Here is a 15,239-nt window from a genome sequence, read left to right on the forward strand (position 1 = left end):
GGCAGTGAGAAGAAAGAGGTTGTGGGAAGCTTCGCAGGGAGGACCATTTCCGGTTGATTAGCCTGTGCTCTAAGCTATTTACTACTAGTATTTCTGGAGGTGGGTGGAGCAGATTAATATTTTCATGGATTTGGGCCTCGCAAATTCACAAAGTCATGTGATCACGAGATGTGAAACTTTTGGAATCACCATCGAATTCAAGCGAGGAGCTTTTGGCAGCACATTGGCATATTCCATGGATATTCTTATGACAAGGACACGACTGGTCTGGACTAGAATAACCTCCATTATTCGAAGTTGCCTCTCCACTTGCTTTCGCTGGTGTTAACAATAAATGCATATTTTAGGTAAATTCTTCAAAGCAAAGTGAGAAGAATCCCTCGTTCTGCTTTTTCTTTACCACCCATCCCGTCTAACATAAGAGCACTATCTATCATATCTAATCTGAATTAATCTTTTTAGTCCTAACAAACAATTATAATAGGATCCATTTTCCTGAGTGATAATATCCCTAACTGGTAACTGAATTAATATATGCCATAATTAAAGTGTGAATTAGTTTGGCCTAAAATCATATATAATAATGAAAAAAAAAAAAACAACAAACAAACCTCACCACCGAACATCATTGTTGTATCTCACCTGCAAAATGCAAATTGCTGTGTATATCCCCACGCTAGGAAGGAAAGTTTAGCGGGTGGGATTTTTATTTAAAACATGGATGGCATAATAAACTTAAGTCCTAAAGCGAAAGGAAAGAAAATTTTAGAGAAGAAGAGAATACAAGGGCATTTTGTTTCTCCAGTAAAATTATTGTGTTATATAAACTTAAAACTCATGGTCTCTTTTTGCTTGCCGCTTGCTACGTGAAAAGCTCCCAATAAAATCATCCATCAATTTTCCTAACACGTTCTCTTGCCAAACGATTAAGCATGGCTGACAATGGTAGGACCCCCATTATTAAGCATTATTATGCTTTTGATTTCCTTTGGTTTCCCTGATTCACTTTTTCTGTCGGATTCTGGTTTCTTGTTTCAGTTACTTGTTTTTCCTTTTTTTTGCGAAAATTATTTGAATTGCAGTTTCTGTTGAAGAGTTCTTGGCCACTGCAGTCGATGCAGCAAAGAAAGCCGGCGAGGTTCATTCAAAATTCCATTTCTTTTTCTTTTTTACTTTCTTATTTTCTTGTATTGCTATTTTACTTCATTGATCTGTTCAATCTAAGTCTCTTACCTTTTTCTTGGTCTTTAATGATTTTGTAGATAATCCGTAAAGGGTTTTATCAGACCAAGCATGTGGAGCATAAAGGCCAGGTCTTAATATATTTCCATCTCAAAACTTTGATTAAACCATATTTTTGTTTTCATTTTATGTTCCCCCATTTCTGGTTAGTTGCCATGAAATCCATGTTCGATGAAAAATGCATTATAATGATTAATGCTAAAGGATTAGTGAGGTTCAACCATTCATTGGTTGGTACCAGAGTTTTATTAACTAATCTTCCTATAGGTTGTTTTTAAGTACATTTCAAATTGGTTCCTCTGTTAACTATTCAAATCTTTTAAGTCTTGCCAAAAGTAGACACCGCTACTTTCCTATGTAGAATTGGAAATGACTACTTAAAAGTTCTCTTTTTACCTAAATTCAGGTCGATTTGGTCACTGAGACCGATAAGGCATGTGAAGATCTTGTGTTTAACCATCTTAAGCTGCATTACCCTTCTCACAAGGTTTGCGCTTTTTCACAATTCTCTTACCATTTATCTATCAAGATTAAAAGTAAATTTGAGCTTAAGAGATAATCTGGTTTTTCTCAGTAATCATCTTTTCTGATTTTCCATAGTTGATATTTGTTGTAGTTTATTGGGGAAGAAACTACCGCGGCTTACGGTACATCAGAGCTTACGGATGAGCCTACCTGGATAGTTGATCCTCTTGATGGAACAACTAATTTTGTCCACGGGTAATAGCTTTTCCTTGAATCGTGTCTTGTTTCATTTATAAAGTCATTTTCATGTTTCTATTGTTTCAACCCTGCAGGTTTCCCTTTGTCTGTGTCTCCATTGGTCTTACCCTTGGAAAGGTTCCTACAGTTGGTGTTGTTTACAATCCATTAATGGATGAGGTTAGATTTTTCTCTTCACGTCATTGAAGTTTGCTGGAATAAGGCCTTGTTTGGAACGAAGGATGGAAAGAAGTGAGGATGGAAAATTTGTTAATCTAATGGTTAAGCTACAAAGTAGGAATGTGGTTATGAATCTTAACCATTTTATTAACAAATTTACCTTCCTTCGTGCCAAGCAAAGTCTTGTATCTTCTGTTAAGTGCTAAATAAACATTTCTGGCTTCATGATATGCAGCTCTTTACCGGTATACTTGGGAAAGGTGCTTTTCTCAATGGATCTCCTATTAGAGGTGAATCCGGTGATCTTGATGTATGGGTCTCAAATGTCATTTCAATTTTCAAGTGAATGTCTAAAAGCTGAAGCCTTTGTTTCCTGAAAATTTGCAGTGTCATCTCAAACAGAACTTGTGAAGTCTCTCCTTGCAACAGAGGTGTGAACATTCTTCTGTGTCAAAATCCCGAGCTTAGTCCTTTTTCTTTGTTGGTTGAAACTGAACATGAAATTTCTGCCTCAAAATTCCAATCCCATTTTACAGTATTATCTCATTATTACTAGGAGATTGTTATTGAATAGTGTTAGGCTAACTGACACAATAAAGTTGTCCTTCTTGGCAAGCATGTAAAAGTTTGATCCAATTTTGTTCAATTGAGCAGCCTGGAACAAAACGAGACACACCAACTGTGGATGCTACTACAAATAGAATCAATAACTTACTTTTCAAGGTAAAACCAAAGCTGAGCCCAGATTCTTTTTTTTTTTTTGTTACCATGTGTTGAAATCCATAATTACTTCCTCTGATTAACAGGTGAGATCAGTCCGGATGAGCGGTTCATGTGCATTGAATCTTTGTGGAATTGCATGCGGAAGGCTTGACCTGTTTTATGAACTTGGATACGGTGGTCCATGGTATGCTTTTGATCATTTCGATATTTTACGGAGTTACAATATTCACTACACGATTGACACAGTGTGCCTCTATGATCAGGGATGTCGCAGCTGGCGTTTTAATGGTTAAAGAAGCTGGGGGCCTCGTGTATGAGCCGTAAGTAGCTAACATGGTTGACGATGCACTTTCAATTTTCTTCCGAATCTAATGTTTGCACTATAAGTTGAAGCCTTTAAAGGTTTGTTTCATCTAATGATGGTTGTGTTGTTGTGTCCATCAGGTTTGGCAAAGATTTCGACATCACAGTTCCACAGGTCGCCGCTTCGAATCCGTTCTTGAAAGATGCATTCCTTGAGGCTTTGCAGCATTGATAATCTCCTCATAGTCCTGAAATTGCCTCTACTTGATATGATATATCTTAGCTTATTTTTGTTATTGTTGTAATTGGTCAAAGATTCCTTTCAGGGATAAATGTGGGTTTAGAAACATTAATGATTCTTGGAATAGGCATGGTCCTCCCTGACCGGTGGCAGACAGATTATTTTGTAGAATCCAGTTGATATTAAATCTCACAAGGTTGGCAGATACAATGAAGAAAAAGAAAAACATTTTGGGGAATCTACCAGCCCAATTTAATGAAAAACCCTTTAGACCACCTTCAGCTTGATGTAGACCAGGTGGGCCTGGTGGGCATCCTCCAGAATTGTTGGTCCCTCACTGCCAGTTCAATAAGGATTAAGATTTCAGAAGAATACCCAAATAAATATATATTAAAACGAAATTATTATTTTTTATTAGCTGGTATTTATCTTATTAAATGATAATAGACAAGAGTGTGAAAATGTTTTTTTCACCGCACATTAGGCCATTAGCAAATCAAAGTCTGGATGGATGTCCATAGTTTAGATGTGGCCCTTTCTCAAAGGTCATGGTCTACTACCCCTCATATAATTTATTATTAGTACCATCACCTTATTTATTCTCATAATTTTGTCCTTGTCGGGCTTGAGTTGGACAATTGCTATTTTCAAATTCAAAGGCAAAATCCATCAGAATCAGTGAGAAGTCAGGATATATCAATTAATATGTCATTTATTAGTCGTCCTGTCCTGCCATGCAATTTGCTTACCCCCCATCCCCCCCCCCCCCCTTTTTTCTAAAGAAGTTTCCTCCCACACCAATCAATAAACAAGCTGTTTTGCAATGATATACCTACCATTAAGCAATTGCAGGTGGGTTTAGTTTCCAAAACCGACCATATCTATTTGAAGTTTGTTTTTTAGATAAAATTATCCGTGGGCTCAATCATCTACTAGCCTGCAGATTTTATCTGTTGATTTATTTTGACAATCTCTTCCTTTGTAACTCTCTATGATTTATGATTATATACTCTTATCCGTATCCCTTTTAACCCTAAACCCAAAATAGCTAATTGACTTTGACTCATAACCTCTCGATATGTATTTCGTAATGACTTGCTGGTTGCATTAATTATTGTCCGTCTTTTAAAATATTGTATTTTTCGACTGATATTTGATGTTAAAATATTGTAGCCCCGCATTCAAGTCTCCATTGCTGATGATATGGATGCTCCAAAGAGATGCTGAAGCTGCGCTCATCTTGCTTTCCCTAGAAGAACTGCTCCATTCAACTTTTTTAGTCAAATACGCGTAATCATGCATCACACCTTCACATAAGTTTTAGTTCAACCAATATCATCAACTTTGCTTCTTTACTACTACTACTACTACTAGTCTACTACTATTGCTATTATAGTCTCCAAACGCTTGTAAACGACTGATTAATTAATCTCTCAATATATTTATTTTTTAAACTAAGTATTCTCTATATTTATTTGACAGTTTAATCATTTTAAAATTCGGATTCAAAATTAAATTCTTTCCTAACAATCCTATGTACAATATACATACATATATATATTATACATAAAATATGCTAATAAGAGTGGTTAGGGTGCTAAACAACTCAGCATGTCGTATAATTGGCTGCACAATATTGCACATAATATAAATATAAATAGTACTAGCTAGTACAATATCTACCAATATATAATATATATGCATTAAGATATGATATATGTTTTAAATAAAAGAAATGAGTCTATTATATACATATAAAGTGCGCTTTTTCAAGCTTTGGCAGCTCTAATATCAATATATGCACCTCATCCTAAACTTTGTGTTTCTATAGAGAGAATAGGCTTGATTTATATGATATATATTACAATTTTAAGGACTTAAACATAACTAAATAAATTTACATTGTCTTTACCATAAGAAAATGAAAAGTTAAGAGTAGTGTTCCGTCTTGAGTGAAATTTGAAGCTCTGTTTATGACTTTTAAGTAAAGCAAAATTTGGATAAGGTTGAATTTATTAGAAGAATAAGTCAAAATTTGTTGTTAATGGATGATAAGTTGATTAATGCTTAAAAAGGGCATTTGACATAATTTTCTCAGGAGTAAAAAAAAAGAAAAAAAAGAGAGGGAAACTCAGAGCTGTACCTGCCGCCACATGGTTAGCAGTTAAAATAGTTTTTTACCAAGTCCCATTTTGGCATATTTGGGTTCAACTAATAAATTGGCAGGCGGCCATAGTTGAGAAAAAATGGGCATTGGAGTTTGATTCGAAACACGTGGGCATGGCTCATGCCTCACGGCTGTGACCACCGTCACACCTGAGCTGACCAGATCTCACCACCCACCCACCTTTCCTATTATTTTGCTTTAATTATGGTTTAATCCCTTTGCTATATAAAATTTCAAGAGCAATAGGGACTAAAACTAGAATTAAACTAGGGTTTATGCTTTTAAGAAAGTTTTGGGCCCACAGGAAAGGAGCACGTGTTACTTTATTTGGGACGACCGTTTCACTTTATTTAACTTTTACACAAACCAAGCGGGAGCAGATAGATAGGCAAAGAAACCAAATCCACAGCAGTGCCTTTCACCCTCTGCCCAATAAATACATAAATCGACCCTCCAACCCTCTTAGCTAACTTTGAAATGAATTTCTCTTAACCACCAAACCACTGTTCGAATTTGCATTAACTCTTGCTGTTGCTTCTTCAACTCTCATTTTATTGTCTCTGAAAAAGAGAAATGGTTTCTGTTGGAGATTCCAGTTCAAGCAGGTCTCCGTTGGGTCGAAACATTTGCACTCAAGGTTCGGCTTCGACTTCGACGGCTAAAAACGACCGACACACAACTGGTCGTTCCATGCGTACGATACGCTCCAATTTCTACCAAAACGACGACAGCAGCTGCTCCTTTACTAGCTCCGTCCCCCAAAGGTCCGGATGTGTCTCCGAAAACCTCACCGAATCCGTCATCGACATGCGTCTCGGTCAACTGGCTTCCAAGAGCAACGCCAAATCTGTTAAGTCCGACTCAGAAACCGAGGGCTTTTTAGACATTTCTCAAGCCTTCAGCGATTTCTCGGCTTGTAGCAGCGACATCTCCGGTGAGTTGCAGCGGTTGGCTACCTTGCCCTCGCTCGAAAACGCCTTGGTAAATGAGAGCGGCAATGGAGCTGTGTGTGAACCGGAGCCGTGCCAAGGCTTTCTGCAGAGAGAGAATTTCTCGACGGAAATTATCGAGAGTATTTCACCGGAGGATCTTCAACCGACGGTCAAGATCTGCATCGACGGCCTCCAATCACCGTCCATTGCCGTGAAGCGATCGGCTGCGGCTAAGCTGAGACTGCTAGCGAAGAACCGCGTGGATAACCGTGAGTTAATCGGAGAATCCGGTGCGATCCCTGCTCTCACTTCGCTCCTTCGGAACACCGATCCATGGACTCAAGAGCACGCAGTGACCGCGTTGCTAAATTTGTCTCTTTTCGAAGCGAACAAAGACCGAATTATAAATGCTGGAGCTATAAAATCATTAGTGTATGTTCTCAAGACGGGAACCGAAACCTCCAAGCAAAACGCGGCCTGTGCACTTCTGAGCTTAGCTTTGATCGAGGAAAACAAGGCTTCAATTGGAGCATGCGGGGCGATACCACCTCTGGTATCCCTTCTTATTAACGGATCCAACAGAGGCAAGAAAGATGCACTAACAACCCTTTATAAGCTGTGTTCGGCCAGGCAGAACAAAGAAAGGGCGGTTAGTGCGGGTGCAGTTAGGCCCTTGGTGGGGATGGTAGGCGAGCAAGGGACCGGAATGGAAGAGAAGGCGATGGTTGTCCTCAGTAGCTTGGCAGGAATTGAGGAAGGAAGGGAAGCTATCGTTGAGGAAGGTGGGATTGCGGCACTGGTGGAGGCGATTGAGGATGGGTCTACCAAGGGGAAGGAGTTCGCGGTGTTGACACTGTTGCAGGTGTGTGCTGATAGCATTAGGAATCGGGGGTTGCTTGTTAGGGAAGGTGGGATCCCTCCTCTTGTGGCTCTTTCTCAGACTGGGAGTGCTAAGGCTAAGCATAAGGTAATTCTAGTTGATGTTTGATTTACTTGTGTTTGGATGAAGATAATGTAATTGATTGATTCTTTCTAATCACAATGCTGTTTTTAGTTGATTGAATTGCTTTGATTGATTAAGTAATTGCACTTGGATGATCAGAACTGAGAACGTTTAGTTTTGCATCAAATCTAACCATGCGTTTGTTTGCTTCATTTTAACAACCAACGTATTTGTTGAATGTTAATTTTGCAGGCTGAAACTCTTCTTAGGTACCTAAGAGAATCCAGACAAGAGCCTTTGTGTTTCAGTCCTTAGAGAAGAGAAGAGATGAGAACTTTAATTAGTAATTGAGGTACTTAGACCAGGTTATTGATTTATTTATTTATTTGTATAGGGAGTGTTCTGATGGTTTGTACAGTGTGGTTGAGTTGAACAAGTACAAAAGACAATTTAAAGGAGGCTAGTCTGCAAGAGACTGACTTTGAGCTTACTTGTATTGATTAGGTTTTGGGGTTTTTTTTGTCCCTTTTATTTTTGACTTGTGTTCTCAAGGTTTGACTTGTGGATTTTGGGTTATTTTCCTTATGTTTTGTCTGAGTGACCCAAAATTCTATTGCATAGATCTACTGGGTATTGATTGTCTTTCTGCATAGTGAATATGGACTATGGAGAATATGTTAATGTGATGTGATCTGCATCCAAGCAGTTTTTTTTTTTTTTTATCATCTCAGCTTGTAGCTCAAGCCTTCTGTAATGGAGACGATTGTATTAGGTTTTGCATAAAGTTGCCTAAGGATGGCATACGATAAACTTTCTGTTCTTGTACTTGTTGATCATCTCTAGCACCTTGTGTGATTAATAAACATTTCTCCTCAAGTTCTTGGTTGTCAGATAGAGATGTACATAGCATGTTATACATGGCATCAACATTCGAGACCTGCAGAATGAAGGAAGAATGTATAGCATATGGTTTTCATTTCCAAGCTGCCAAGGGGATTGATGCAGTATTGTCGAGGGACTGTATTTTGCATTAGGTGGATGCATATTGCGACATCTTAGGACCCTTGATCTTCTCCAATTTGGTGTAAAGTCGTTTCAACTATATGGGAGATTCACTTTCTTTTTGGTTCTTTTGTGTTATTATCATGTATTAGCTGGCAGGAGCGTGTTTTGTCCTACTGTACAAAGGATTGTGAACTTGTAATTGATGGTCTAATCTATGCATTCCAGTAAATGATTAATCAAGAAGCATAAGTGTTGGCATCTGTTCTGGTTTTGTGTCCTACTGTAAAAAGTGACTGCAACGTATAAATTAAAAACCAAGAAATTGTTTTGTATTTGTAAAGTCCTAGTGTTTGTTGATTATTAAGATTCTGTTACAGCATTTATGAATGGACAATAAAATAAAAACCAACATGGGGATTTGGACAATACTTATAGAAGCAATCTTGATCTTGGAAGGCTAAGGCCCAACTAGAAATAGTAAAAGCCTAGCAATTAGACCGGCCGGCGGTTACTCTTTAGACTTCTTCTTCCTAAATGCTTTGGGCTTGAACCCAGTCTCCAGCAGCTTCTCAACCTCCTTGAACGACAGTCCCTTAGTTTCAGGTACAAAGACGTAGATGCAAGTAATCCCAATCACAGAAACCCAGTAAAGAGGAGGAAGGTGCCAGCGGAACCAAGAGCCTTGGTTAAGGTTAAGAAAGACTCGCTGACTATGAGATTGGAGACCCAGTTGGAAACTGCGGCTAGCCCTCCACAGAGACCTCTGTACTTTAGTGGATAAATCTTGGAGTTGACAACCCATGGCACGGTTCCCATCCCAGGGGAGAAGGAAATGATGTACAATCCCAGCAGTATGACTGCCAGGAACCCAATTTTGCTTGGGCAACCATCCTTGAACCAAGTACGATGTTTCCGCTGACATGCATTCTTCATATCTTTCGTCACTGCCAGACATGCTCCTGGGGCATACTGAACATATGGATTTTGATGCATTAATGGATGTGTCTAATGTGCAAGGAAATGGAGAGGTGTGGATATACTTACTTCATTTACCGCATTAGCACAGAAACCACATTCGACTTTCAAGCAAGACATGCAGTTCCATGATGGTGCATTAGCAGCCGACTTAAAACTTGGACACGTAGCATTTGCATCGAATTGCGTGGATTCCAACATGTTAAGCTGCGGGGACCGGATGGCGGCCTGCTAGAACACCACGGTTAAGGCTAAAAGGCATGTAATGATACCCATCATTGAAATCAACATCATCTTCCTCCTCCCGTATCTGTCGACAAAAAACATGCTCACCACAGACCCAAGCGCGTTAAGACCAGATGTGACAAGAGAAAGGGCCATTGCCGTCTTGTTTGATGCGAACCCCGCGAACTGAACTATCATCGGGCTGTAATACATCACTGTGTTGATGCCTGAAAATTGCTAAGCCACCTGAACTTTCACCCCAGCATACAGCCCCTTTCGGACTACCACATTTCCAATTTCACCTTTCAACTTTTGCATCAGACTGTCTCCAATGGCATGTTCATCAGCTTTTTCAGCCTCTACAGAGATTCTCAAGGCATTAATCTCTTCTAAAACTTCGTCAGCAGGATAAAGTTTTTCTAGTATGGACTTGGCCTCTTCGACCTTGTTCTGAAGAGTGAAACATAATAATAAACAATATATCATCACCATTATTATTGTTGCCTAATCACATCAATCAGGACAAGAGTTAAACCTGTCTGTAAAGCCATCTAGGAGACTCGGGGAGTGTGAGCATCAAGATGAACTGAACCAAGGCGGGGAGTCCAGCTACTCCAAGCATCCAACGTCAGGTTCGAGGAGCCTGAAACACAATGAAAGTGGTACTTTCAAGTTGAGCCAATAAGAGATGATAAATTTTGAACTGTAATGATTAAATATGACATACATGAGTGAAGGCCAGATTGATTAGGTAAGCCAGAAACTGGCCACCTGTAATTAGCAAGCCATTGGTGCTAACAAGTGCCCCTCGGATTCTAGTAGGGGAAGCTTCCGAAATATAAACAGGTGCTGTCATGGAAGCCATTCCGACTCCAAAACCAACAAAAATCTTTCCCAGAGTAATCATCCATTGAGCCATAGCCACAGCCATCACTATGGAACCCACGAAGAAAAGAACACCAGCAACCAAAATCGACACTCCTCTCCCGAACCTGTCATTCATCCACCCTCCAATTCCAGCTCCAAATATAGCACCTGCTACTTCCATACTCAAAATGGTTTCCTGCATCATCAACTAATCAAGCGATATTCCCTTTCTTTAATTTATCTCCCCTACAAGAACTCGGTAAATCACTATCTAACCTGTAGCCATGTTTTCTTATCAACTTCCTCAAAGTCCTCTTTGATGTAAAGTAGAGCACCAGATATCACCCCTGCAATCCAAACATTAATGACTACATACATTATACATATACAACACCATTAATGTTACAAATGAACATGTAGCATCATATGTTATTTACCAGTGTCATAACCAAATAGAAGCCCTCTAATAACAGCCGACAATGCAAGCTTCATAATGTAAGGAGTCTTCCATGTCGTCCTCCAGCACTCAGTAAACTCCGTCTTGTCTGCTTTTGCGACACCACCTTCACCCATGTTGTCCCAACAGGCAAAACGAAATTTCCTTGTATTGAAAATAAACAAAAAAAATTAGGTAAGAAATCGTGCCAGTTTGGATCAGCCATGAAAGTAATGCAAGCTTAATACCAAAAGAGTCCCCCAGAGATTCGGCTAGTTAAAATGCAATGAAGATTTGTGTTATAATTAATCCTAAGCTTTGAGTTAAAATTGTTTTCGTGGTTAATTAAATTAAATAGCTGAGATTTGAATGTGGTTAAAATGGAAGTGGGAAGCTATCCTAACAGTCTCTTATACAGTTCCCTTGTCTTAATTTAACTAATTTTGTTTACCATATTTAGAGTAGTAAATTGTAGGACCATTTTACCATTAAAGGCTTGTTTCCAACTTTATTTATGGAAATGGGCCAATTTTTTCATTATTTATTGGAAAGGGCTAATTTTAGCAAAACGCGTCCTTGGGGGAGCGATTTTGCCATATCAGCACAAAACGCGCCCACGTGGACGGGCTTGCTGATGTGGCAAAATCGCTCCCCTAGAGACGCGTTTTAGCATGTGTTTTTTTCCCCAACGGCTATTTGATTTTTTGACCGTTAGGGGGTCCAATGATAAAAAACCCTATAAAACCCCTCCTATTTTTTCACACATTATTTCTTCAAATTTCTCTCAAATTTCTCAAAGCTCTCTTTAATTTTGATAAAAAAGCTCTCTTTAATTTTTTTTCTGAATTAGTATTTTTTATAATTTCAAAAATATTTGATCGTGTTAGCAATGGCCGGGGAATTAATTCGTCTCGATCATAAACATATCTCCGTCGAACAAATGAGAATGATAAGGGTTAATTTTAATTTTTCAATATTATTTAATATTTTTCATTTATGTAATTTTAATTAATTTTTATTTTATAATTTTTTATCACAGTCTGTAGATCGGGTGTTACAATGCTATATTCGTAATATCTCTGGTCCTCCATCACCGTTGATAGAGAATTATTTGCGGGAAGTAAGTTTTTGGCACGTGGCCACTATAGGCCGGAGGTGCAAGTTGGACCCGAAACTCATCAGTGTGTTGATAGAGAGGTGGAGACCCGAGACGCATACATTATATCTTCCATGCGGAGAGTGTGCCATCTCTTTGGAGGACGTGCAGTTACAATTGGGATTGTCGATGGATGGGTCCGCACTCATCGAGTCCGTTCAATCTGCTGATTGGGGAGTCGTATGTTACTATCTTTTGGGTACGATTTCGGATAATATTTAAGAAGGTGGGATCGAGATGAGCCAGTTACGAGACACATTCCCGGAGCCGAGGAATGATTCGATTGAAGTAGAAAGAATACGATATGCTTGGGCATACATTCTTGAGATGATCGGAGGTTATTTGATGTCGGACTTGTCACGAAACCTCGTACACCTAAGGTGGCTGTTGAAACTTATTGATTTTAAAGCAGCTGGCGAATCTAGTTGGGGGTCTGCCATGTTGGCAATATTGTACCGGGAGATTTGCTGGGCGACGCCACCAACTTAAGCCAAAATCGAAGGTTGACTATCACTACTACAATCATGAGTTTGGTTTCATTTTCTATTTTTACGTCATCGAGTGGACCACCCATATACATTCTCACTCATAACAAGGTAAAAATTATATTAGATTTTACAATTATTACATAGATTTAAAATATAATTGTATGCTAAAAATTTATTTAATTAGGTGGAACCATTCGACAAGTTATGTTGGAATACCTACCGCTCTTGAAGATATACGACTTCTATTAGACCAACGGTCGAAATCGCAAGTAAGTATTAAATAAAATATATATACATAAAATAGTTATTTCATATTTAGTATTTAGTATTATGTATATAACTAATATTTTTATCATGTTCATATAGCTTCAATGGACACCATACGAGGATACGAAAATTCGGGCAGTAGTTCTAGATGAATTCTTTCAAAATCTGAACATTTGGCATGTGAAAGTCCCATTGGTCAACTATGCTACTGTGGAGATGCACCAGACAGATAGAATGTTGTGGCATTTAGATTTTGGCAACCGATTCCCGTGGCACCTGAGGTGCTCGATGATGAGTACAAAATTGCATTACGACAATAGAATAAGAATTTGCCAGTATCCTGGTCGAAATATATCGAAATGTGGGAAAATCGGTATGATCATATACCTACTCAAGAACCGATCATCGTTCTAGAGTTAGCGTACGTGCCAGATTACATGCCATGGTTTAGGATCCATGGCAAGCCATATTTACTGTCGGAAGAGCAGAGGTGTCAGCAAATTCATGTTGAAAGGGAACGATGGGGCCATTTAAATCCAAGGAGAAGGGATGACGGCACGGGCCTATCAACAGCGCCCACAAAATCACCGGACCCAATGCCTTAACCGATGACACCCACATTACAGCCTCTTCATATTATACCATGTGCATATTCTAGCCCTTATATGTTTCCTTTTTTCCAGTCCTATGCCAAGTTGGAATGCATGGTCCGGTGCATCTCCTTTCCCGATGACTCTAACTCAACCAATGATATATACACCGCCATTGCAGGAGGGATCGCACGAGGCGCCATCGGAGAGCTCTTCTCATTACCAATCCCTATCGCCTTATGGGATTCAAACACACCCGCCATAGGTGATGCAAACACCACTGAAAATCCTGATCAGTTGTGACCATACATGTGTTGTGGGCACACCGCAGCTCTTATGAGCATCCCGTTATATGGCTCTTCGTGAGCTTCCCGATTAAAGACTCTTTGTAAGCTTCCCGTTAGTGCTTGCTTGAACTTCCTGTTATATGGCTATCCGGTGCTTCCCATTAATTACTCTTCGGAGCTACTCGTTAATTGCTCTTTGGAGTTACCCGTTATAGGCTCTTTGTGAGCTTCCTGTTATATTACCGGGATAAACTTCCCGTTACAAGGCTCAATGAGCTTCCCATTATAGTGCTTGAGAGAGAGCTTTCTGTTTAAGTGCTCATAAAAGCACTCCCGGACATGAATTGACGGATTTATAGTATTGTACACTTTAGGTGTGCTACCCAAGTATCCATCGAGATTTCAAATGATTCAACGGGTGAAATTTTGAAATGAGAACATGTGAAATCGAAATGAAACTATTATTTGTATATGCATGAAATACTTGAAAACTCGATACTTGATGAGTTCATCTAGAGGTGCTCATGGGCCGGGCGGCCTGCCCGAAATATGGGAGGGTTTGGGTAAAAATATAGGCCCGAAATATGGACTTGGCAAAAAAACGAGGCCCGTTTAGAAAACGGGCCGGGCCTCGGGCACCACTTTTTTGGCCCGGGCCCAGCCCGACCCTGCCCGATATAATAAATATATTTATTTTTTAAATTTTAAAATATTTTTAAAATATTTTTTTTATTTTTTTTTTAATTTTAAAATATTTTTAAAATACTTTTTTTAATTTTTAAAATAAATTTTTGGTATTTATTAAAAAAATGGGCCGGGCCGGGTCGGGCTTATGATTTTTTTCCCGAGCCGGGCATGAGCAAAATTTCAAGCCCATATTTCAGGCCGGGCCAAATTTTTTATGGGCCCGGCCCATAAGCACCTCTAAGCTCATCCTTGTTTTTGTTATTCACATGAAACACATGACTAACATGTTTGTTGAGGTTATATGTGTTAGGGTAATTGCCAAATTGCTTTGGATGTATTATGCATGTTTATTATATAAGTAAATGAATGGTAAGTTAATTTCCTGTTATACAAACTTACTAAGCATTAAGTGTTTACTCTGTCTTATTTCCTCTGTTTTATACTACTCGGAGACTCGTAAAGGTTGGAAGCTGGTCAGAGCTACATCACACTATCCCCCAGACTTTTCGGTATATATATAAATAGTAAACTAATTTTGGTAATAATGGCATGTATAGGTTAAATATTACCATCGATGGCAATTTAATGTTGGTTGAAATTAGCCATTGGAATGACTATTAAATTATATGTTTTGATATGTAAATAGTCTTAATACGCTTGATGAATATGTTTAAAGGGTTGAATGAGGAAAATCATATAAGTATATTGGATATTAGTTTATAATAGTGTATTTGGTAAAACATGTTTATAAGTATTAGGCTATCTTGGTAAGTTGGACATTTGATCATAGGTATTAATATGTCATGCATAAGACTTGAATTTG

At 38.8% G+C, this 15,239-nt stretch overlaps 2 protein-coding genes and 1 pseudogene across 3 annotated transcripts; 2 read left to right on the plus strand and 1 right to left on the minus strand.

Annotated features, from left to right (window-relative positions):
• The first annotated feature begins 591 nt into the window (after positions 1 to 591).
• On the plus strand, positions 592 to 4,849 carry LOC105769546 (inositol-phosphate phosphatase). Of its 2 annotated transcripts, XM_012590243.2 has the most exons (13): positions 592 to 945; positions 1,083 to 1,138; positions 1,263 to 1,313; positions 1,649 to 1,729; positions 1,859 to 1,962; positions 2,040 to 2,124; positions 2,360 to 2,414; positions 2,512 to 2,555; positions 2,779 to 2,847; positions 2,931 to 3,031; positions 3,111 to 3,167; positions 3,292 to 3,325; positions 4,565 to 4,849. In XM_012590243.2, exons 1-13 carry the CDS (start codon positions 933 to 935, stop codon positions 4,616 to 4,618), a joined length of 804 nt encoding a protein of 267 aa, XP_012445697.1. In that variant the 5' UTR covers positions 592 to 932; the 3' UTR covers positions 4,619 to 4,849. The 2 variants fall into 2 exon arrangements, with proteins under 2 accessions (XP_012445697.1, XP_012445696.1); XM_012590242.2 differs by lacking the exon at positions 4,565 to 4,849 and having other exon boundaries at positions 615 to 945; positions 3,292 to 3,654.
• Positions 4,850 to 5,954: 1,105 nt separating this feature from the next.
• On the plus strand, positions 5,955 to 8,681 carry LOC105769471 (U-box domain-containing protein 4). The gene is made up of 3 exons (XM_012590127.2): positions 5,955 to 7,457; positions 7,686 to 7,785; positions 8,311 to 8,681. The coding sequence occupies exons 1-2, from the start codon at positions 6,132 to 6,134 to the stop codon at positions 7,746 to 7,748; spliced, it is 1,389 nt and encodes a 462-aa protein (XP_012445581.1). The 5' UTR covers positions 5,955 to 6,131; the 3' UTR covers positions 7,749 to 7,785; positions 8,311 to 8,681.
• A 156-nt stretch (positions 8,682 to 8,837) lies between these two features.
• On the minus strand, positions 8,838 to 11,078 carry LOC105769470 (inositol transporter 4-like; annotated as a pseudogene).
• Positions 11,079 to 15,239: the final 4,161 nt, after the last annotated feature.

Source organism: Gossypium raimondii, chromosome 5 (genome assembly GCF_025698545.1).
Source record: "Gossypium raimondii isolate GPD5lz chromosome 5, ASM2569854v1, whole genome shotgun sequence".
NCBI classification, from domain to species: Eukaryota; Viridiplantae; Streptophyta; class Magnoliopsida; order Malvales; family Malvaceae; genus Gossypium; species Gossypium raimondii.

Coding starts and splice junctions, on each gene's coding strand:
- LOC105769546 (XM_012590242.2), top strand. Junction 1,139..1,262: donor CAGCAAAGAAAGCCGGCGAG/GTTCATTCAAAA, acceptor ATGATTTTGTAG/ATAATCCGTAAAGGGTTTTA. Junction 2,125..2,359: donor ACAATCCATTAATGGATGAG/GTTAGATTTTTC, acceptor CATGATATGCAG/CTCTTTACCGGTATACTTGG.
- LOC105769471 (XM_012590127.2), top strand. CDS start 6,132: ATGGTTTCTGTTGGAGATTCCAGTTCAAGCAGGTCTCCGTTGGGTCGA. Junction 7,458..7,685: donor GTGCTAAGGCTAAGCATAAG/GTAATTCTAGTT, acceptor TTAATTTTGCAG/GCTGAAACTCTTCTTAGGTA.